This window comes from Panicum hallii, chromosome 7, assembly GCF_002211085.1.
Source record: "Panicum hallii strain FIL2 chromosome 7, PHallii_v3.1, whole genome shotgun sequence".
Lineage (NCBI taxonomy): Eukaryota > Viridiplantae > Streptophyta > Magnoliopsida > Poales > Poaceae > Panicum > Panicum hallii.
The window spans coordinates 22,743,455-22,768,316 of NC_038048.1; the positions used below are offsets into that span (position 1 = coordinate 22,743,455).

The 24,862-nt window shown below is 44.5% G+C and overlaps 1 protein-coding gene across 3 annotated transcripts; it reads right to left on the minus strand.

Annotated features, from left to right (window-relative positions):
• Window positions 1–21,861: 21,861 nt before the first annotated feature.
• LOC112898798 (upstream activation factor subunit UAF30) lies at window positions 21,862–24,862 on the minus strand. 3 transcript variants are annotated; one of them, XM_025967087.1, is made up of 3 exons: window positions 24,272–24,855; window positions 23,113–23,172; window positions 21,862–22,296 (listed from the first exon to the last, which is right to left on the minus strand). In XM_025967087.1, exons 1-3 carry the CDS (start codon window positions 24,437–24,439, stop codon window positions 22,165–22,167), a joined length of 360 nt encoding a protein of 119 aa, XP_025822872.1. In that variant the 5' UTR covers window positions 24,440–24,855; the 3' UTR covers window positions 21,862–22,164. The 3 variants fall into 3 exon arrangements, with proteins under 3 accessions (XP_025822872.1, XP_025822873.1, XP_025822874.1); XM_025967089.1 differs by having other exon boundaries at window positions 22,164–22,296; window positions 23,113–23,213; window positions 24,272–24,862; XM_025967088.1 differs by lacking the exon at window positions 23,113–23,172 and having other exon boundaries at window positions 21,976–22,296; window positions 24,272–24,831.

Consider the following 24,862-nt stretch of genomic DNA (forward strand, 5'->3'; position numbering starts at 1 on the left):
ATACAGGGTTGTTATTCCTCTTTTGTGGTGGTGTTTAATCACATGACCATGATGCCGTGTCGGAACCTAAGACCTCATGTGCGCTGCAGCCACATGATTGAGCCATTAGGAGCGCACTGGTGTCTAGGTATATGTGACGTAACCCCACTGCAATCTCTTTTTATGCAACCTTACTAGTGTTCTAACTTTTGATCTTCGCTCAAGGATATAGAACTACCCAGGTGTTAGTTACGAGAGAACGGTTGCAGGGTGCGAGTTATGTGCGTCATCAACTCATGCATCATACTTTATGCATTTCTTACGTGCATACATTGCAAGCATCATCATCCTTGCATCATGGTGTAAACATTGCATCCTGATAATTGCATTGTGTCATATGCACCATTTCGGTCATGCATGGAATCCTCCATCCTTGTGTTGCACCATCATAGTAATCATACATAACAACAGTGCATCACGTTCATGGTTATATATCGAGCATTGCACTCTGAGTTGGAGCATTTTGTCATTATCCCTTGATTGCATTGGTATAGCTAGGCATGTTTTGCAATCAGCATCATCTAAACAATTCAGGTAATAAACTCTGACCAGGAATGTTTCAAACATCACTTATCAATCTCTCGTACTATCCTCACTTGCTATCCATAAGTTTTATGATGAATGTCGCCGACATTTATCATCCTCATGTGGTGATCTTAGCTCTGGGAGAACTTGATCACCTTTCTCTCTCTTCTCCCATCAAACTCATCCATGTACAATCTATCCATGCTCTTGTTATACTCATCTTGTCATACTCCAACGGCTTTCACCATCAACATCAATCTTCTCTGGTGTGATTGCTTCTTGCCACTTTTGATGGGTGATTTGCTTTTCTTCCCTTAAGAGTCCTTGTCCTGAATCTCAGGATGAGATTCTTTTTAGGGGGAAGGCTGTGACAGTTCATGTACTTGTAAGCTAGGCACATTATTTGTTAGTGTGAAATATGTGCTTGTTAGTGTAAAGCTTGTGTATGTTTAGGTGAAGCTTTTGAAAATTTGAAGTGCAAGTAAAAGGGGTATTTTTTGTAATTACAGAAAAACCTAGGGTTGTTTTTGCAAAATGTATTTGGATGGGAGGTAATTTCAAAATAAGGGTATTTATGTAATTTTATAAAAGTACAAGTCCTTTTATGCAAGTAGTTGAATTACAAAAGTAACTCTCAAAGTTACTCAGGACTAAAGTGTAAAAGGTGCAAGTCATTATGACATGTCTATCCAATCATTATGACGTGTCTATCCCGTCATCATGACGTGTCATAAATACTTGCATTTAGGTCCTAAATGTTATGAAGTTACACTCTTACTTCAAATCCAATCTTTGTTCAAAATTTCACGTGTAAAGATATAAGCTTTGAGTTTTTGAACTTGAGCCCTAAAGCAATGTTGTAGAGTTTGAAAAACTCTCCAACTTTTGTTTTGGGCATTTCTTCATTAGGGTTTTAGATTGATGAGAAATTATGCTTTATAGAAAGGTCCCTGCAATTTCCTAAAATTATGCACAAGTCCTTGGGAAGTTCTATTTCCCTTCCTTCTCTCTCTGTTCTGCCTCTCTCCCTAGCGTTTCTTTCTTTTTCTCTCCCACCGGCGGTGCCTCTTCCAGGGAGGTCTTCCCTGCCTCCCTTCCTCTGCTTACCGCAGGCCGGCGTGGATCCAGGCGGCGCAAGGCCGGAGGCGGCGAGCAGGCGCGCTGGCGGCGTGCGCGGGCAGCTCGCGGCGCAGGTGCGCGAGCGGCGGCGGCACACAGGCGGGCGCGGGAGCTGGCGGCCGCAGCAGGCGCGGGACGCGGCACGGCTCCAGGCAGGCGCTGGGCGGCCCGACGTGGGTCTGAGTGCGGCGCAAGTGCGGGAGCCGGCGGCAGGCTGGAGCGCGCGAGCGAGCGCGGTGCAGGGCGGCCCCGAGCTGCTGGCGCGGGCGAGCGGCGCGAGCGCTGGCAGCGGGCGCTGGAGCGTGGACGCGCGGTGGCCGGCGACCAGGCGCGCGCGCAGGAGGAGTTGTGGTGGAGGGCTTTTGCACGAGATGCGGGAACGCGGTGGCATCGACCCTGACAAGTACACCTACGCCACGGTGATCTCTGGGTGGTGCAAGACTGGCCGTATCGAGGACGCAGCTAAGATGATCGACGAAATGCTGGCCGCAGGAGAAGTGAAGCCAACTGTGGTGATGTACAACGCATTGATCGGAGGCCGTCGAGGAGAGGGCAACGGAAGGCATGGCCCTAATGCAGGCAGACCATGGCCCTCGCGGAGGCGGAGGGGCGGTTATGGCGTGACGAGCCGGAAGGAAAGGCGGCAAAGCGAAGGCGGCGACCGGATGCGACGAGCTCGAAGGAGCCACGGTGCAGCCAGGCACGGCGAGCTCCCTTCATCTATGCGGAGGTCGGGGCAGGAGTAACACGGCGCGGGTTCGACGCGCAGTGCAAGGCCGGTGGCGGTGGTAGGCCGGCCCTGATGGTGTCACAGCAGGTGGAGAGGGCGGCAGAGTTGCAGGACCTGAAGGTCCGGGTGGATTTGGGCTGGCGCGTCCGCGGATGCGAGCGGGAGTGTTCTACCGGTGGCCGGCCTGGCTCGACTTCGCAGGCGTGTGCGCGTGCAAGGCAATAGGCCACGCGCAAGCAGGTTAAGGGCTAGTGGTGTGGGAGCAAAACAGGAGCAGTGCGCAGGAGATGCGACCAGGCACGGCGGTCCTGCAGGGGGCTACGCGGGTGTGTCGACCATGTTTCTGCAGCACACGTGCGTGAGTAGAGGAGACTCAGTTCATGAGCAGGAGGACCTTGAGGTTCGTGGAGGAGTTGGCATAGCGAACCAATTCGGCTCTATCGTCTCGTCCCAGGGGTCCACGACGTCCAGCAGTTCCTACCCCTCGTTGATCGCTCAACCGACTACCACCACCACAGGTTACCGTGAGGAATATCCCTCCGGCCATCTTCCACCCACTACAATTCCCTGGCAAGCTTCTTCGTCACCCACGGAACCTCGTCACCGTGGAGCACTTCTCATCGCCGATCTTGTTCATCACGGGAATTCACTTTCCGCCAATTCTCCTCCACAACCAAAGTTACCCCATGGTTTGCCTGATTCACTAAATCTTCCTAATGCCGGCGACTCCTTTGCCGGAACATCGTCGTTATCTTCCTATTCTCTCTGTTTTCCCTGACCAGGGACTTAATTGCTGTGATTTAGAAAGTTCTAGGGTGTTCTCTATAAATTTTTCGAGAACTTTCTTTATTTCAAAACAGTGAACTTCTACATTTCATAGAAATTCGTAAGAAGTTCATAAATATGCAAAATCAGTTTTGTTTGAATCCTTAGGTCAAAATCTACAAGTTTTATGTTGTGATCTTGAGCTGAAAATCTTTTATTTGTGGTCTAGGTTAAATATTAGGAAATTAATGCTTTATTTATACCTTATGTGATATGCATGTGTTGTAGCTGAAAGGTAAATCATAGGATGTATGTCTTAAGTAGAGATGTGTGTTATCTAGTTAATCCTTTCACACGAGTGCTCATATCTCTGCCATCAAGACATTGTCCTTGTCTTGATTGCAATCTCTTTAAGGTCCTTTTCATATAAGAATCCTTGTTAGTCCGTGTGTATCTGCTGCTTATCCAATATATCTCTGCAGCTATGCTTCCATGTCGGCTATTAGCTCAGCCGCTAAGCATCCGTTTCCTTTGAGCCTAGGATGTTTCTGTGTAACAGCTGTCAGCCGATGCATTTCTTTTGATATGCTTCTACCATCGGCTGGTTAGCTGATACGGTTGTTACCTTTCTAATATCGGCTACTGCCGATACAATTCTTTTGTTCTGTCCTACATCGGCTGCACATAGTCAATGTATCAAAGGTGTACACACAATCTTAGGATTCTTGCTATCGGCCGATCCAAGCCGATTCTAGTTGTTTTCCATATCGGTCAAATATGGCCGATCAATCCTTAGTTTTCCCATCCTTATCCGCACACTTCTATCAGCCGATTTATCGGCTAGGAAATCAGCTGTGTACCTATCGATCACATACCCTCAACCACACTCCAATCGGCTGTACGTCACTTAATTATTGTGCTGACATAATCAAGTCGATACAACCACACCTAGTTACCTAGGATAACACTTAAGCACATCTCAGTTAAGACATTGCTGCTTTAGGAATCACCCCTCTGCTAAAGTAATCGATGCTTTCATCGATCAATTAGAAAACCCTATCAATCGGCTATGCAGGCCAAAGTACACAACCCTAGATCAGTAAGATAGCACAGTAGACACGCCTCTGTTAGGCACGACCAAAGCACATCAATCGGCTAAACCTGATACATCCTCATCGATTAAGGCCAAGACCAATGCACCAACCAATTAGATAGACCAGAAGCATGCTGTTAATCTAATCGACAAGATCCTCCCTTGATCTATCCTTGTAACACTGTACCTTTGATATTCCTATCTCTATCAGCCGTTTTAACCTTTGGTGAAACCAAACCGGTTAATCTCTTCTGCTCATATATAGAAACTACTCATGCCGATTTCTCTTCCAAATAGAAATCAGCAGATTTCCTGAAACTGTATAGAGAGCTCCCTTCTTTACCAATTCTATCGACTGAACCCCTGTTGTTTCCAATCAACTCTGTTGTAGTCTTCAACATATAGTCCATCTTAATTAGTTGTCCATCTGAAACTCTATCTAAGTTTAGTTTCAGATCTTGTTAGATGTTATATGAGTAATATGTTAAATGAATGTTAGATTGCAACTTTATTGTAAAGTAAAATAGCTTCATGTGCACACTTTGAATACGATGTTTGCATTACATATAGATACGACTACTTCCGCAAATAGTACTTACAAGATCTCCCAGGAGTCTGCGGAGGATATTCCTGAAGACCAAATGAATGTCACCAAGGGATTATCGGAAGCCCCGAACCAAAGTTCGGAAGATAATAATACTAACATCCCTGACTTCAGCCCCACCAGTAAAGGCAAGCCCCGGACAGAACCCACTATTTTAATTACACTGCAATCTATATCTATTTACGTAATTCTATGCATTAAGTTCTTAAGAATTGCTTGGAACCCTAGCTGCATAATTCCAGGAACTGATGTACTGAACACTAGAACTTGAGTCCGACTAGCTGCTTTGCTAATAGGACCGGTAGAAGTCGGGTGATTTCGTGTCACTCGCACGATATAGGAATTGATTGTTTTCAATTCTGTCGTCACTATAAGGATGACGGACGGGGTTATGTGCAGTATCATGAAAGGGAATGATACCCCGTCTGTGTTGACAGATGGATTAAGGTCGCGGTGTGTGGTGATCGGGGTTAAGCGTTTGAAAGTACTAACCACATGCCGTGAGTTTTGGGTAAGCGGCAAGCCTAGTAACCAATCGGCCCGAGGAGTGGACATACCTCCCACCACTCGTATTTGCTTCTTCTGGTTACTTGATTCGACGTGTAGGAATACGTGTTGCAAGGGCAACCAGGAGTACGGTCATGTAATCACGCTATAGGCGTACGTCCTGCACTTTGGAAGTGCGTATGGTCCTGCAGTCGCTTGTGGTGGACTTGTCCACGAGTCAGAATGAAAGGCAAACGGTTGCTTCGGAACGACCCTTTGGTGTTCCAAGCGTGTGAGTTAGGTTTATCCTTGCAAGGTTGGAAATTCGATTCAAAATCGTCCGTTTCTCGCGGAGATTGAGACTGCTTGATCCCTTTGTCACACAGAGTAACAAGAGCAACTATATGAAGAGTAATGTTGATGTTTGTTATAATAAGTACTACCATGCTTGAATAGCTATAGTTGCTTACCTAGAATGGATAATCAACTAGAACCTGAAAGCTAAAAGTTGAAATTAAGGATCTACTCTTTATTGCTTTTCAGCTAAAATTAAACTCAGAACCATTATAAGCTTTCATAAGTCTAGTTACATGGCTAAGTATACCATGAGACGGGTAAGCCTTGCTGAGTATTAGTATACTCAGCCTTGCTAGTTATATGTTTTTCAGGTAAAGTCCTTGAAGACCCTACTCTTCCCCTGTCTTGGCCCTGTGCTCTTCCAGAAGGTTGGTCCGTGGAATGGGATCCGTTCTCGGCCAACACTGATGATCCTGAGTGATGTCATGCCCGGGCTTAGCATGACATCCGTCTCGACGATGTGTTATAAATCATTGCATATGTTTTCCGCTGCCAAAAACCATAACTTTAACAGTTTGTAATAATTTCTCTAAGTTTGAAACTTCGTACTACTTTTAGAAACTCTTGTGATGTAATTCCCTGTGATGTAAAATATGATGGTGACTGTACTTCATGTGAGGTAACCTTATTTGATCCTGTATCGGTGGTTTATCGGGACGTTACCCGACAGGCCAAGGGATTATACCGTTTGAAGTACGTTGGAGCCCTCTGGAGTGGACTCGCGTACTTGAGCCGGTATAATTCAGGTTGGTTCTGCCACACGGTGGACCTTCCAGTCTATGACTCTCAGGGACTACCTTGAGATTTCATACTGGCTCATTAGGATCTGTCGTAGCAAATAAACCAATGGGTTGTCCTGCGACTTCCCTAGGATGCTGGTTACAGAAGACATAGATAGCTTCCAGTGCTGCTCCTTTAATGGTGTCAACTATTCGATAACCCATCACTTCAATTTCAATGGGTTGCCATTGGGAACGAAGAGGGTGTTGAGGGATAGTCATTCTGACTCGAGCTCGATAAATGCCCTCCTCCTGATATTCTACTGCATCATATTATGGAGGATCTGTATAGACGAACGACCTTAAGGATTCCCAAAGTAAACGAGGAAAACCCTCCCAATGCAGGGCATTTGTGTGGAGATGCCCTGCCGAATCCCAAAAGATGTTAGGAGGGGCTGCCATCTGCAACAGGAATGCAAATGGTCAGACTTTTTACCTTGCTGAAAAGCATAAGATAAATGGAACAAAATAATCAATTCTGATAACAGCAAAGACTGAAAATCAGATGGAAGCCTAAGGTACTTTAAGATACCCAACTTTAAAACTACCATAAGAACCCTAGCAACCCATTCCAGAGACAAACAACATACCATTCATCCTTAGCAATATTAAACATACATTACATTCTTTTGTTTACCAACAGATTATGCATGCACATACTACTCGTCCTCACAACCAAAACAATTGCCGAATATCCTCGGACTTATGTGGTTAATTCCGGTGGCACACCCATACGTCTCTCACTATATAACTAATCGGTAAATCCTACTCGTCCTAACCTCTTAATCGTGGTTAGTGTACTTGCAGAAGAACACACACACACACACACATATATATATATATATATATATATCATGAACCTTTCATGGCAGCACGACATGAAAGCATCCCCAAACAGTACTGTTCACTATAGGAACAGCATCTGTACAATTACCGCCGTACAGACAACGTTCAAATACGTTATCGAAACAACATATTCACGGGGTACCGCAAAATGCGGGGGTATGAACAGCGATCGCCATACCCTGCGCCGAACAATATACTCCCAATATGATCAACCTAAGTTGATATATTGGCAGCATCTCAAGTAGGCCACTGCTTGAGAAACAGCGTTCGGTTCGTATCACCGACGGGAAGGCTAACTCCCCAGTTAGCTGAGGATCCTTACCTTCTTACCTCGCGATCGTAGGTGTCGTTACAAAATGTAAGATTGGGTTGTACATAAATTTAAATTTTGACAGAAAGTAGTGCTGCAAGTTAGAACTATCTATACATATATAGATACTAATAGCCACCTGATATTTCCCATATAAGTCCCTAGGGCTTTACGTTCTAAGCATCAATCTTAACGGATCCAACGTACGTTGTAAAATCATTTGTTGGCCAGTTTTACCCTAAAAACACTTTATAAGAGCTTTTCCAGATGTAAAAGTAAACCTACAGCTCTGATACCAGCTGTGGCAGAACCGTCTGAATTATTCCGGCTCAAGTGCGCTAATGATCGCTATACAGCTGGTATTAACTCAACGCACTTCAAACGGAACAATCCATTGGTCTGTCGGGTCTCCACCCGATACAACCACGGTTCAATAGGATCGAAGCAGGTTTACCTCGCATGAAGGCGAGTTTACAATCACAGAACAGCTCATCAGCTTTTAATTTACAGATATTCAAACATTATTACAAACCAGGTTCAAACTTAAGTAAAACTTATACAAACCGTGTTTAAACTGACAAGCCAAACAGCTTGTCCAAACTCACAACGGAAAGAAAAGAACACGCGACTACACACATCGCGAAAGTGGACACCATGCTCAGCCCAAGGCTTGGTGTCACTCAGGAGGGTCACTGCCAGCCGGGGACGGATCCCATTCCACGGACCAGCCACTCGGAACTGAAGTTGGCCAGGTGAGGCTATCCGTGGGGTTCTCGAAGGACATACCTGAAAAGTTTATTTGCAAGACTGAGTATACTAATACTCAGCAAGGCTTACCCGTTCATGGTATACGTAGCCATGTAACTAGACTCATGAAGGCATTGCAACGGCTCTGGGTTTATTTTTAGCTGAAAAGCAACCAAGAGAATGATCTATTTTTCAAATTTTAGCTTTCAAATTATAGTTGATTATCCATTCTAGGTAAGCACCTATACTAAACAAGCAAGGTAGGGATTATCATCCATCAAGATTGTTCCATCAATAGTTACACTTCTTACTCTATGTGGCAAAAGGGATAAGCAGTCTCAATCTTCGTGAGAAGCGGACGATTCTGAATCGAATTCAACCTTGCAAGGTAAACCTAACACACATGCTTGGAACATCCAAGGATCGTTCCGAAGCAACCGTTTCCCTCATATTCCGGGTTATGGATCAGGGCCACCACCAGCGACTGCAGGACCGTACGCACACCAATTGTGCAGGACATACGTCTGTAGCGCGACTACATGATCCATATTCCTGTCTACCTTGCAGAACGCACTCCCACACATCGGTGCGTGTAAATATAAAATAAAAGTCGAGTGGTGGAGACATGTCCATTTGCCGGGCCATTCAGGTACTAGGCTTACCGCTTTACCATATTTTACGGCATGTGGCTAGTACTTTCAAACGCATAGCCACCACTACCACACACTTCGACCTTAACCACTTTTAACAAAACAGACAGGGTAAACCTTCAGGTCATGATACAGTACATGACCCTGTCCATCCTCCTTATAGTGGTTGCCGAATTGTAAGCAAGTAACTCCTATATCGCGCGAGTGACAGGAAATCACCCGACTTTTACCGGCCCTATTTAGCAGAGCATCTATGTGATAAGGACTCGGTACAATACATTGGATTCCTAAGGTCTTATGCAACTAGGGTTTCATTTCAATTCCTAGACATAATGCAAGATATATAATATAATAATGAAATTGTAATAAATTGAAATACTGGGTCATGCATCGGGGCTTGCCTTCTTGAGTGGGGTTGGGGACAGGAGTGTCATAGGCTTCCGAACTTTGGTTCGGGGCTTCAGTTAGTTCCTCGACGACTTGTGTTGGGTCTTCAGAAAACCCTTGGTCTTGCCCTAAGATCAACTCGTAATCTCCGTCGTCGAGTGTCGTTGATTTTATATGATATGCAACAATTTAAGTAAAATGAGATTTGAATTTAAGATCTTACGTCACAACAAAGTTGCAATCCAACAGAGTCAACACACATGAATTCATGAAATAAAAGGGGTTTAGGCTTGAATTACCATTCATAATTGAGTCATGATTATAGTACTGAATTTATTGCAAACAGGAACTAGAACATTTGAATTTGAATTTAAATTCCAAGTTTAAATTCAAAACTTAGGTAAATAGGATCATAAAGTCTTGAAAATTTAATTATATACTAATCATCAACACATTAGGTTATGGTAAAAGATCTAATTAAATAACCCTATGGAACATGTTTCCCTAATTTCACTTCATTTCAAAATTGAATTGCCCTGAATTCAAAAGAACTTGAAATAAAAAACAAAGCCAAGTTTGAAACTTTTACACAAGGTTACTCATAGCCTATAGAAGTTACATACTAAAAATCATAAGAAACAAAGCTAAGATGTAGAAGTTATACACAAAATACCTCTTAAACTTAGATTTAAAATAGATACAAAAGTATTTAGTTTCGAACTAAACTTCATTAATAAACGTTGTAGGGTTTGAAATTTAGTTTCCAACAAAATTAGTTTTGCATTTTTTGGATTTTTATGTAGTTTTCTACGAATTTTACAAGGCAGCAACATGGTTCACATGAAATAACAGAACTACTAGAGGGGGGGGGTCTCGGTCTTTTTGCGCTCGGGTCCTTGGGACACTAAAAACCTTCACAAAAAGGCCCCTGCCAGGCCCCGACGGCGACCGGCCGTCGGCTCCGGCTTGTTCCCACCGGCGGCGAGGTCGCCGGCGGGGAGAGACCGGCCTGGCACGATCAGTAGGGTGCGGGGAGATGGTTGGAAGAGGTGGGGCTCAACGAGCAGCGGTGGAACATTGCCGACGGCGAGGTGGGGCGGTGGCCGTGGCGGCACGTCGCCGTTCCCAGTGAAAGGCCGGCGAACGTGACGATCTAACGCACGTAAGAACATCAGGAGGCGATGGGGATGCGATCTCCGTACTTGAATCGGCCGAGGAGGTGGCGGAGGGTGCCGTCGACGGTGAGGTCGAGCTCGGGCGGCTCCGGTGAGGGGCGGCTCGGGGTGGGGGTGATTCCGGCGAAGAGGTGCCGGGAGTTGGACCGGATCAAGTCGGGGGGCTAGGGGAGGAGGTGGAGAAGCAATTGGTCGAGGGAATTTGGGCGGGGTGGCACTGTTGAGGAGAAATCCGGCCAGGAAAGCGGCGGCGGCTCGGTGTCACGAGGAGGAAGAAAAGGGCAAAGCAGCCGGGGAAAGGGGGTTTCGGTGGAGTTTTGTAGCGCAAGCACGGCTCAGCTGATGGGAGGGAGAGGGAGAGAGAAAGAGAGCGGTCACGGCCGAGCCCAGGACGGCGGGCGGTGATGAGGTGGCGGCCGACGGGTGCTCGGGGAAGCTGTGGCGCGCGCAAGGCAGGACAGCGAGGAGGAGCTACAACGGCGAGCAAGGCCGGTTGACGCGTGGGGAGGGAGAGCAGGAGGTGGACGGCGGCGACCTGCACGGCGGCGGTCGGGGGGGAGGGGGGCTGCACCGGCGGCAGAAGGAAGCAGAGCAGGGGAGCAGAGGGCAGAAGGGGCTCAGAGGAAGAAGATGAGAGGGGGAAAGTCCAAGGGCTCATGTGTAAAATTAAAAAGATCCAGGGACTTCTTTGTAAAGTAAAATTCCCCGTTGATCTAAAGCTCTAATGAGAAAGTGCCCAAAATAAAAGTTGTAGAGTTTTTCAAGCTCTACAAAAATACTTTAGGGCTCAAGTTCAAAAACTCAAAGTTTGCAGCTTTACATGATAGGTTTTGGATAAAGGTGAAATTTGAATTACCTTGGTCCTTACCAAAGTGAATTTGATCAAATTTTAAACACATTAGCAAAAGTTCATGGAAGGTCATGATGACTTGTACTCTTACATGTTAGCCTTCAAATAAACATAAGAGTTACATTTACACATCAACTATTTTACATAAAAGCCCTATGGTTATTGTTTTAATCACACATAGGTCCCTATCTTCACACAAAAACCCATTTTTCTTAAGATTTAACCTATCTTTTACACTTTCCTTCCTATAATGATATAAATTTAGCACTTAGTATTATTTTTCTCCTAGGTTTTAGTGCTACCTTCCATTTCACCCAATTAACAGCTAAGGGCCTATATTTTATAGAAATTACAGATATACCCCTAGCCTTTTTGTACTACCCACATATACCATAGCAAGCATACATATATCATACTAAAACCTAGTGTCCATGTTTTCTAATTACCTGAATGTCACAGTCTCAACTTGATTGTCGTATTTTTGGACTTGAGTCGATTAAGGGACAGTATGAACTTGATGCTGCTTTTAAAGATATGATCCTGAATTGTAAAGAGGATCGTGCTTGGAATAAATATGTGCTGAATGATGGGTATTTGTTTAGAGCTAACTGCCTATGCATTCCAATTGGATCCGTTCATCTTCTCTTGTTGCAGGAAGCACATGGTGGAGGTTTGATGGGCAACTTTGGGGCCACAAAGACGTTGGATGTGTTGGCCAACCATTTCTTTTGGCCGCAGATGAGGCGAGATGTTCAGAGGTTCGTGAGTCGCTGCACTACATGTCAAAAGGCTAAGTCACACTTGAATCCACATGGTTTATATATGCCTCTTCCTGTTCCTTCTATTCCTTGGGCGGATATTTCTATAAATTTTATGTTAGGATTGCCTAGGACTAAGAGGGGGAGAGATAGCATTTTTGTTGTGGTGGATCGGTTTTCTAAAATGGCACATTTTATACCATGTCATAAAAGTGATGATGCTGTTCATATTGCTGACCTCTTTTTCCAAGAGATTGTACGCTTGCATGGTATGCCTTCTACTATTGTTTCAGATCGTGATGCGAAGTTTTTGAGTCACTTCTGGCGTACTTTGTGGAACAAGTTGGGTACAAAATTGTTATTTTCTACTACTTATCATCCGCAAACTGATGGACAAACGGAGGTGGTGAACCGTACCTTGGGGACCATGTTGAGGGCTGTTTTAAAGACGAATTTGAAGATGTGGGAAGAATGTTTGCCTCATGTGGAGTTTGCATACAATCGGGCAACACATTCTACCACCAAGGTAAGTCCTTTTCAGGTAGTGTATGGTTTTAACCCCCGCGCTCCTATTGATATTTTACCTTTGCCTACTAGTGAGCGAATTCATAGTGAGGCTAAAGAACGTGCTAAATTTATATTAAAAATACATGAAACAACTAAGCAAAATATTGAAAAGATGACTGAAAAATATAGAGTTGCTGATAGCAAAGGTAAGAAAGAATTAAAGCTTGAACCGGGTGATCTAGTGTGGTTGCACTTGAGAAAAGAATGTTTTCCAGATTTGAGGAAGTCTAAGTTAATACCAAGAGCTGATGGTCCATTCAAAATACTTGAGAAAATTAATGATAATGCAAACAAACTTGAGTTGCCTCCCGAGTTCGGGGTTAGTCCCACCTTTAACATTTCAGATTTGAAACCTTACTTGGGAGAAGAGGATGTGCTTGAGTCGAGGACGACTCCAATTCAAGAGGGGGAGGATGATGAGGACATCACTCCTATGGATATATAAGAGGTTCCTCCGCTGGACATTCAAACCATTCAAGGTCCAATCACAAGAGCTCGCGCGCGACAATTAAATTTAGAGGTGAGCTCGCTCCTAAGCGTTTCTATTAATAATTGTGAGAATGGTTTGCTACCTAATTTTTACAATGTGATTAGGAACCAAGTAGAGGTCCAGCGAACATATGGAGAGGAGCATGGAGGTGTGGAGGAACAGCAAGGGCCGCCAAGCCACATGGAGGCCCAATCCAATTTAACTTTGAGTCCACCTCGGAGTCCAGGAGCAGCCTGACGTAAATTGGACGCCCAGGCCACATCCGAAGTCCAAATTCGATGATCCACATATGGACGGAAAGCTAATTTCATGGAGCTTCTATTGGCGTTGGTTTCAGGCCCAAACTCATTCTGAGTCGTCAGGAATTGTCCGAGGAAGTTGGCATCCAGAATCTGTCCCGGTGCTGCGACAGCGTAATTTGGCCTTTGGGCCGTGTATCTTCGTTGAGCCCATTAGGGGCGCATCTAGGGGGAATCCACACCCCTATTCCCTATATCTCAGTAGCTGCCACCCTTATTAGGGTTTGGATTTTGCTTTAGATTAATCTGTCTTTGAACAGTCGCCATTTTTCGGTTTGTAGAACCCCAACTTTCGAGCTTAATCATTCATCTGCACTTGTCACTTCAATTTGAGTGCTGCGTTTCTTTCGAGTTCTTGCTTGCGTTCTTCGTTTCGCAGGCAGGGATTAGCCTTCTCGGTGAGATCATCCGGATTGTGACCACGGTTGATAACCAGAGGAGTTGTGGTGCTAAGATTGCGGGGTTCGAGTTGCTGACTTGAAGCCGGATCGGTGTGTCACATTCCGACCAAAATGAGTTATCATTCATCTGACGGAAGATCGGGCACCCCCGTTCATATCACATCTGAGAGGAATCTTCAGTGCCTATGTACTCGAAGCCTAAAGTGTCGCGTTGTTGGAGTGGCTGGATCCGGCGCTTGAAAAAAGAGAACATTATGGATGCTCCGGTCACCCCTATTTCTTTGTGAGCTGCTATGATGGCTAGCAACTCATCGACTTGGTCCAGGTCTACTCTGGGGAGCTCAGTGTTCCACTCTAGCCTCACGACTGGGGGTTTGCCGGATTTTTCAGGAAGCTGGGGGGCATGGTTTTCAATGTAGAACCAGTGGTTCTTCCATCCAGGAATGTTGGAGGGGAATTTATAGGAAAGGTACTTATCGCCCGCTTGCTGTCTAAGTTGGATGCCGGCGCCCCCTACAATGGATAGATTTTTGGTTGTGGGTTGTGGTTTCACCCGGAAAAGGAAGCAGAAAAGATCCCAATGGGGTTCGATTCCGAGGAAGGCTTCACAGAAATGGATGAAGATTGTGATATGGCAAATGGAATTCGGGTTGAGATGATGGAGCTCAAGCCCGTAGAAATAAAGAAGGCCACGGAAAAAAGAGCAAGAGGGGAGGGCCAGACCCTGTTCGGCAAAATGGTAAAATATGATGATTTCGTCTACATTTTCCATGGGGAAAGGTTCGCAAAAAGAGAGGCGCCAGTTGACAAGACTCTTGTCTTGGAGCAATCCCTAGGAAACAAGTTTATTGAGGTCATTGAGGGAGCACTTACTGTGAGTCCACTCCCCAGTCAGCGGCTGCGCCTCCTTCTTCTTCCCATCCTTCTCAAATCTCTTGGGCGCCATTTCTTGATCCACTCGCCACGAGTTGCTCGGGGAGTGCGGGGAAAGGGGCGGGGAGATTTGGTTGGATTGGGGCTCTCCAAGAGGGAGAAGGCGGAATGCGGCTCTATTTGGGGGATTTGGAAAGTTCTTGATGGATTGCAGATTGAAAGCATAGTTTTTACTTCGCGTTACCGTGGGGTTAAATAACCAACGGCTGGATACAGTTTTACCGTTTCGAAGTTGAAGAGTCATTTCAGGGAATATTCGGAAGATGAGGGGTCATTTGGTGGATTGTTTAGATAAAATATTCGATTAATCATTTTTTCAGGATTAATTGTCCCGGGGGTTTTTCAAATTCCAGATCTAACTTCCATCATTTGTACCATCACACCAGTTATTTATCATGGGGACATTTTTTCACTGCATGCCACGATTTTTGGATCCTTATTTCCAAACCTGGGAAATTTGGATTCAAGGCTCGGGGACTGCGGGACATGTGGCATCGACTACTTATTTTTTCGAATTTATTTGATAGGTAAGTAAGGAGGATTCAAGACTAATGGGATCCTTAGCCTGATTCTCCGATTTAACCTAAGGCTCGGGGGCTACTCCATATGAAGTGCGATTTTTCAATCGCACACCATAATCAAAGAAATAATTCGGGGCATGAGCACCTCATAGCTTCGATGTAGCCAAGAAAGTACTCGAAGAAGAACTTCAAGACGGAGCTTCAAGAGAAGCCGAAGACTGCTTCGAAAGTACTCGAGAAGCCTGCAGTACTCAGCTACAAACAGCTCGGGGGCTTGTCAGACCCGGGGCTGTGTACATAACGTAGTTTAAACAGGATTAAGAGATAAAGCCTGTCTTATCTCTTATTTACGTTGTTTTCTACTCGTTTGAGTAGGAGATAAAGCTAGTCGGTACAGAAGGAAACTACTCGAGTTATACCTGGGTACGATTTTTTGGCTAGTATTGGCTAGGATCCATATAACCCTGACCTCCCGGATATATAAGGGGGGCAGGGACCCATTCAAAACACAACATCAACACCCCAAGGAATACAAACCACCATATAGGACGTAGGGTATTACGCACCTCGCGGCCCGAACCTATCTAACTCTTGTGCTTCTTGCACCTTCGAGTTCCTGATCTCGGCGTCTCCTCACCTAAACTTACCACCTCGGGTATACCCCTCGGTGGGCAGTCGGTAAAACACCGACAGGTGCTTCTCCTCCAAATCGTCCAGCCTACCGCACCAATCCCGAAGAAACAAAAGAAATTCAACGACAGGTAAAAGAGCTTTTGGGTATGTTCATTAATCCGTATCACCATGTGTTGTTCTAGTTGTTTTGGTCCCAAAGAAAGATGAGTCTTGGCGCATGTGTGTTGATTGTCATGCTATCAATGCTATAACTGTTAGGTACCGCCATCCCATTCCAAGGCTTGATGACATGTTAGATGAATTGAGTGGCTCAACTATTTTCACTAAGATTGATTTACGTAGCGGCTATCACCAAATTTGCATGAAAATTGGTGATGAATGGAAGATAGCATTTAAGACTAAATTTGGTTTATATGAATGGCTTGTGATGCCTTTGGTTTGACGAATGCTCCTTCAACTTTTATGCGTTTAATAAACCATGTTTTAAGAGCTTTCATTGGAAAGTTTGTGGTTGTTTATTTTGATGATATCCTAATCTATAGTAAATCATTTGATGAACATCTTGATCATATCCATGAAGTCCTTGCTGTTTTGAGAGTAGAGAAATTGTATGGAAATATTGCTAAGTGAACCTTTTGCACAGATCGTGTTATTTTTCTTGGTTTTGTTGTCACTGCAGATGGTATTCAGGTTGATGACGAGAAGATTAAAGCGATAAAGTATTGGCCTACACCTGCAAATGTGAGCCAAGTTTGAAGTTTCCATGGTCTTGCAGGTTTCTACCGGCGATTTGTTAAAGATTTCAGCACCGTGGTTGCACCCCTTAACAATCTCACAAAGAAGGATGTTCCATTCAAGTGGGGAGATGAACAAGACCAAGCTTTCAACGAGCTTAAAGGAAAGCTTTGTGAAGCATCACTGCTACAACTACCAAATTTTGGTAAGACCTTGAGATCGAATGTGACGCAAGTGGTATTAGCATAGGAGGTGTGCTACTTCAAGAAGGTAAACATATTGCCTACTTTACTGAAAAGTTAAATGGTCCACATCTGGACTACTCTGTCTATGACAAAGAGCTTTATGCCTTAGTTCGAGTTTTGAAAGTTTGGCAACATTATTTATTACCTAAAGAATTTGTAATCCATTCTGATCAAGAAGCTTTGAAATATCTCAAAATCCAAGGCAAACTTAATCGTCGATATGCGAAATGGATTGAGTTCATTGAAACATTTCCCTATGTTGTAAAACATAAGCGTGGTAAAGATAATATTGTTGCAGATGCTTTGTCAAGAAGATGTGCTTTGGTTACACAACTAGATACAAAAGTGCTTGGTTTGGAACAATTAAAACACTTTATGCTGATGAATCTAATAGAACATTTCTCTAATTGCATTGCTGGAAAAGGATGGGATAAATTCTACGTGCATGACGGATTCTTATTTCAGACTAACAAACTATACATTCCAGCTTGCTCGATTCGTAATGTTCTTTTGCAGGAAGCACATGCTGGGGTTAGCCGGTCATTTTGGTGTAAAAAAGATATTGGACATGCTTTCTGATCATTTCTTTTGGCCATATATGAGATGTGATGTCCAGCGACATGTTGAGCGCTGCATAACCTGCTTGAAAGCTAAGTCCCGCCTTAATCCCCATGGTCTATATACTCCATTACCAAATTCCGAATGTACCTTGGGAAGATATATTCATGGATTTTATTCTAAGTTTACTTCGATCTCAGAGGGGGAGGGATTCTATTTTTGTTGTTGTTGATCGCTTCTCTAAGATGGCATATTTTATTCCATGTCATAAGAGCGATGATGCTTCACACGTTGCTGTCTTATTTTTTAGGGAGATAGTTCGTTTACATGAGTGCTGAAGACTATTATTTCAAACCAGGATACAAAATTTCTGAGCTCTTTCTGAAAGACATTATGGGAAAAATTTGGCACGAAGTTATTATTTTTCACCACTGTCACCACAAACTGATGGGCAAACTGAAGTTGTCAACCGTACCCTATCAATAATGCTGCATGCTGTGCTGAGAAAGAGTCTGAAGATGTGGGAAGACTGCCTTCCACATGTTGAATTTGCTTATAACAGGGTAATTCATTCAACAAATTTTTGTCCATTTGAAATTGTTTATAGTTTTAAACCACATACACCTATGGATCTTTTCCCTTTACCATTACAGGAACAAGTTAACCTCCATGCTGCAAAGAGATCAAAATTTATTAAGAAGCTACATGATGACACAAGGAGGAATATTAAGAAGAAATCTACACGGTATGCAAAGCAAGCGAACAAGGGTAACAAAAAATTTATATTCCAGCCCGGTGACCTGGTGTGGTTGCATCTACGCAAGGATTGATTTCCCCACCAGTGCAAGAGTAAGTTATCCCTTGGGGTGGAGGTCCATTCAAGGTTCTCGAAAAGATAAATGATAATGCTTATAAAATTGAGCTGCCACTGAATATTCCAATATGAGTGAAAAATTCAATATCAAAGATTTGCTGCCATTTGTTGGTGAACCTGAGTCGAGGACGACTCCTTCTCAAGAAGGAGAGGTTAATGAGGACATCCCTAGTACCCACTCTTCTCCACCTCCTAATAAAAGTGCATCTGATATAGTGGGCCTAATTACAAGGAGCGGAGCTAAATAATTTGAGCAGCAAATGCATTCTCTGGTGAACGCTAACCTTATCTTAATCAATTAGATTATTTCAGATCTCTGGTGAACGCTAACCTTATCTTAATCAATTAGATTATTTCAGATCATCCTATGCTTTTGAGTACTTATTTGTTCTTAGGAATGATGGAGTGCGCGAGCCTACATGGGATGATGATGATTTCTGCCCTCCAAAACTATAGAGATCAGCTTGCTATTTAGTGGGTTGAAATTTGTTTAAATTATAAATGAAGCATGATAGGTGCAAGCTAAATTTAAACATCATTTAGTTTTTATATTTAAAGTATTTCTACCATGCTCCACATATTAATTGCAGGAATAAGGAGCATGGGGCGTGCATAGAGGATCGACAATTCAGCCACCAAGCAAATCAGTTGTGTCTGTTCAAAATGATTAATTCTTGAGTTAGCAAAGAAGTTACTAGCCAGAGTGTTGTTTCACACACGCATTAAAACTGAAGATGAAGACCAACCATGCAAAGAGCTCCACTAGAATATCAAGGACTGCTGCAACTTCCCACTACAAGTTAATTAAATCTTAGTCTGAACTGAAAACTGCACTAGTGCTATATATATCCATGTAATAGTCAGCGTAAACAACATTTTAGCTACTAATTGAGAGATAAAAACTTGTTAAGTTCCTCTTTCCCACGTGAGTCTTGAGAAGCTTGCAAACTTCTTCTTTCAATTCCTAAGGAAGTTGTACACCAGTTCATCCAGTTTGTACCTTCATGTCAGTGTTATTGGATGGGCTGTTTCATCGGTACGTGGAAGAGTAATTGTCTTGATAGTTCGTCGCGTGTGCAAACTCGTGCTGCGCTGTCCCTTCGCCAAATCACACAGCGATAGTCATCATACTATCAAAATTGGCGATGGTTATCATAAGATCCTTCGAGAAGACCGTAACACAAGTCCGCTCAAGCGTGATCTGTACGCGTGCACGCATCACTCGCGTTCCGGCGAAGCTGGCCAGAGTCCTGGCCAACAAGCGGCGCTACCACCATCTACGTGCGTATGTAGTCCTGCCTGCACCATCAGATCAAGCTCACAAAACCAGGAAGGCAGAGCTCACCGGCGACCTAACCAAAACTGCACGGCGGTGGACTAAGGTTGAAGACGACGGTGAACTGTGGGCTACGGTGGCCGGCTGATGCTCGGAGTGACCCAAACGGGTCTGTGGGTGGCGGTGGTGCCGTGAGTGCGAGCAATTGGTTGGAGAGGACTTGTCGGCGAGGAAATTTTTCAGTGAACGAGCTCAGGAGGAGGAGAATGAACTGGCAAGAGCTGGACTGTCCGTGTGGTGGCCATGCCGGCGGCATGCTGGCATCCGACTGCATGATTGAGACCTAGTTTGGTCGATGAGCAGAGCGCTGCCCTGTTTTTGCCGTGAGGGAGAGCAGGATGAATTCGTCGGCCCTTTGCACGCATAGCTGATGGCCAGCTCGTGCGTTGGTTCAACCTGATTGTATTGGAGATGCTTGCAGAGTTGTAGTTGTGATGCTGGTGCACAGGATTGGACGGAGGCGAAGCACAACTTGTGAGATTTGGGAGGCGGTGCTGCTCTGCTCGCACGGCGCGATGGGGAGAGAGCCGAGCTCTCTAGCATCTTGCCTATTTATGCAGGCTGGGATGACGTTCGCTGCTTGCCAGCAGGAAGCAGCGGCTTGGCTGGAGCATGCAAATAGGTGCGTGTCAACAAAAACTTGAACGGTGATGCAAGAGCGGCAGCGTCGACAGGCCAGCAAGCAAGCAAGCGAAGCAGGCATCTGCGAGTTGCATGGCATTGAGCGGCGGTGCACACCCGGTGGTGAAACAAGCAGGCAAGTTGCTGCTGCCTTAGCTACTCACCGCCTCACCGGCCAGATACAAAACGTGTCTATGCTCTAAACTTGCACATTTGATCAATAAATGTCTTCTACATATTCAAATGAGTTTAGGGAAGGTCTCATCAAACAAAATGGTCGAGTGCATCTGGTGTTTGGTGATTACTCAGACAATATAGATTCAGTCTATGGCAATCATAGCAGCATAACTGAATAAGTCAGGTACCAAATTTTGGTAGGAGGAAGCAACGATTTAGCTAATTCTGTGTAGTTTGAACAATGGAGTGCTCCTTTACCACATCAGAGCAGACTAGCAGCACGCGTTGTCGCTCCATAGCCTCGCATTCGCGGAGCTCGCGGGCAGGAGCGCCGCCGCCGGCGGCCACATCCTCCAGCCGCCGAGACGCAGGGGCATCGGCACCACACCCTAGCGCATCCACGTCCCAGGCTGGGAACAGCCGAACTGGTGGCAGGAAGGGCTGGCGGCTCATTTTGCCGGCGAGGACGGGGCCGGCAGGGAACTTCGAAGGGGCCGTGGCGGCGGCACCCTAAAATGTGACCGGACGGAAGGAAGAAGCAGCCTCGAGCAGAAAGAGGCGACGCGCAGGAGAAAGGGGTCGGGGTCTTTCTTTTTTTTCTTTCTAGCGAAACGGGATGCATCATGAGTGGTATAGGAGGTAATTTCAACACAACTCCATAAGGTATAAAAATAGAATTTTTGGAGCACCCCCGAAAAGCTCCGTAGAAAACATGGAGCTGACTTTTTTTTTTCCTGAGCCGGAGTTTGTGGAGCTAGATATGCTTGGCATAAAAATTTAGGTGCGGAGCTAAAATTTGTAGAGCGGAGTAATCCTAAAAATTTGTAGAGCGGAGTAATCCTAAAAAGGCCCTAAACATGTGCACAAATTACTCATCAACCACTACAAGGCCACATCCAAATTAAACCAGGTGTCACAAATTCCAATATAAAATCTGCATTATATTGCTCGCAGAATGACAGTTTTCTTAGAAAACAATTGATATTCTTTGGCACAATAATCACAAACCCTTATCTAGTAAACTCCTTAAGGTGGGAGAATCTGATTATCAAAAAATAACATGTTGTGTTGTCTTTCCATTAGAAGTACAACTACACTACCTAGTAATTCTTTAACAGGAAGAGTCTTAATGCGTATCTTCTAATAAAAGGAATCAATTTATTCATTGTTGCAAGTACAAAAGAACACGAGTATCACTATGCCACTATCCCACTATTTACCAGAGCGTGGCTTTCAGAACAACCTAACAAATAATTTCAGGCATGTACTGAGGGACTGCTTGACTGAAAGTCAACTGCATTGTGTCCCAAGAAAAGTTTTTTTTTCACATCTTGTTCTTCAGTTAAACTTGAGCAAAGTTATTGATACATAAAACATGTCAAAAAGACAGATTGGCAAAATAATCACAAAACTCAATCTATCATGCGCAGTACTTAGTCTGTCAATTCAAATTTCAGCAAAGCAACACTTACATGATTCCGTCTATCCCAGCCAAACATAAATCCATCCGGTTTCCTCGAAGTTTCAATATACAATACCTCTAAATTAATGTTATCACGACTTTGGAACTTTTGGGAAATGAAGCTTAACAATCATTGGGAGTTCAAAGAGCTGCACTTGGGACCTGCCCAATAATACAGTCTTCAGCTTCTCATCACAGTTCACAATGTTTTTATTCGTTGGGTCCTGCAAATCAGGATAGTTACCATCTCAATAATAATAACAACACCCCAACAAATAATAATAAAAAATATAACAACAACAACAACAACAGTGATAAAGCCACGTAAGGGAAAACTTTGTTTCTGTAACAAAACGGTTCTTTATTTCAGCACTAATGTCTAGCAGCTGCAGATAGAAGGCCTTGGTATAGTGGCAGCAGCTTCTTGTTTTCTTCAATTTGCTTATTTGTTTATCTGCTTGTTTTTGACCCCAGTGGATCACAATATTTGATAATTAATTGTTACTAATATTTTTCACATAAATGAAACCTAGGGTTTTCTTTCTTCCTTTATATTGAGTTTCACGCTTTGAGAATGAGCTTCAGAGTTATTATTTATGCATTATCTGCATGGACATGCGGACTGAAAGGTACAAAGAATGAGTTGCTTGTCAGTTTTTCCCCACACCAGTCTAGCCAGTGGCCACCATTGGAAACACAATCAGCTTGGTAATGCGGGTGCACTAGTATTGTGACATACAAACCAGCTCACTAACAGATATTATTTGCCCCATGTGGGAAAAAGATCGCACCTAATAAAAGAGTGCTGAAAATAAAATAACAAATACTGGTAAAATGAAAACAGCCATGCCAAAATAAAGTTCCCATTCTTGTAAAAAAATTGACACAATCACATATGGACAATTACCAATAAAATGATACAAAAGAAAAACCAACTTTCTGAGCAAAGCTACAGAGTACAGAGCATAAAAGACCATTTCAAACTGAAAAGGGGCAACCTACATAGATACATTGTGAATGCTTTCGTCAGGAAAACATACATGCATGCGAAGAAGCCATCGCTCAGCATCCACAACCCACAACGTCCTGAGAGCGCCAAGCTATCATCTGTTTGGATTAGTTTGAGTTGTTGCTTTGCTAGCTACACATCAAGAGATTTGATTTGATTTTTGTTTGTTGTTAGCAAGTGTTGTTAGGGCCACCTCTATGTGAAGAGATGGCAGAACATTTGAAGTTAAGCATGGAATTATCTAGCCACATAAACCAGCTGTTTCCAACCCCTGACGAGGGCGAGCATGCCATTAACTCCTTGCCGATGTCCCTCACCAAACCAGCCATATCAAGATAAATGAGGGATCTCACATTACAGTATGCTAGAAGGTTTCCACTAATTATTGTCAAAAGGTGGGGCATTAGAAATAGGAAATCAATAGGTGTTATAGAAGAATTACATGTCAGAGTGCTACTAATGCACATTTTTTGGCATATTTCGGGCCCAAACAGGTATAAAGGGTTTCAATATGGAAAATAACTATTTATTAACTCGAAATTAAATCAAGGGGTAACCATAACAGTGCCACACCCATTGTCAGTTCACATGGAGGATCTGGAAACAGATAGAATGTCAGGCAACACCAAGGGAGCGAAATTGTCCCACGATGAGGTTACACTCCACAATTCAAACGTTAATGATTATTGTCTAAAAAACTATTAAAGATTATTTATCATCTTAAAAAATAAAAAATAAAAAGAGAGCAAGCGGCAGACTGGCATCTGAAGCTATACATATACATACAACCATTTATTATGCACCTTTACGCATGTAATGGCAAAGTTGACAAAGTCTTCAATTAGAATTATCAACATTATTTGCTGCCGCACTGATCAATTCCTAGATCATAATGTGTACACTTCAGCAAAGATTAAGGAGATGAGATACCTTTTCAGATAATAATAAAATTCTGGACTCTCATAGCATAAACCTTATAGCACAGAACAAAATGTTGGCCAGAACCAGCTGCCATTCTATCAAAGATATGTGCAAACTCTGGAGAACGAGCAACCAAATCCTGCCGCCCGCCGTAATAAAAAAGGGGCTCAACTAACACCGAGCACCAACCATTATGACTAATTACTAATTTCTTCGCAAGGAAACGAAAGGGGCAGTCTATTCCCGTACCCATGCATGGCGAATAGTACCTGTAGGTTATGTTCCTTGATGTGGGACCAGACGCGTAGGAAGAAGGAGAGGTGGGACATCTGGGACCGGCACCCGGCGAACTCCCGCAGCGCAGTCGGCAGGTTCACCAGGTCCACCAGCCCCGCAACCTTCTTGGGGCACTCCGCAACCGCCCGCCGCAGAACCATCTTCCGCACTTTCAATCTGAAGAGGCGACTCTGGATTCGGGGAGAGTGAGCTGCAGCGGTGCGGCGATGCCGACTCTGGATTCGAGGGGCGCTGCTCGCACCCTCGCGCCGCCGCGCGTGCTGCTGTGCAAGGGCTGGCGGCGGGAGGGGGGCAGGGCCGCAGGGGGTGCCGGCGGCCGGCCGCAGCTCCGCCGCGCCGGGGTCAAGAGCCGCTGCTCGCGCCCTCGCGCCGCCGCGCGTGAGTGCAGTGCAGGAGGGCTGGGGGCGGCGTGTGGGAGAGGGGCGGGAGCAGGCGGGGCAAGCTGGGCTGGGGGAGTGGATGAAGGGTGGAAACCCTAAGATTTGTTTATACACTTATTACATGGTCTTTGGTTATTTTTCGGCGTGATCCGATCACACCGTGAGCTGATACCGCTGATTTCT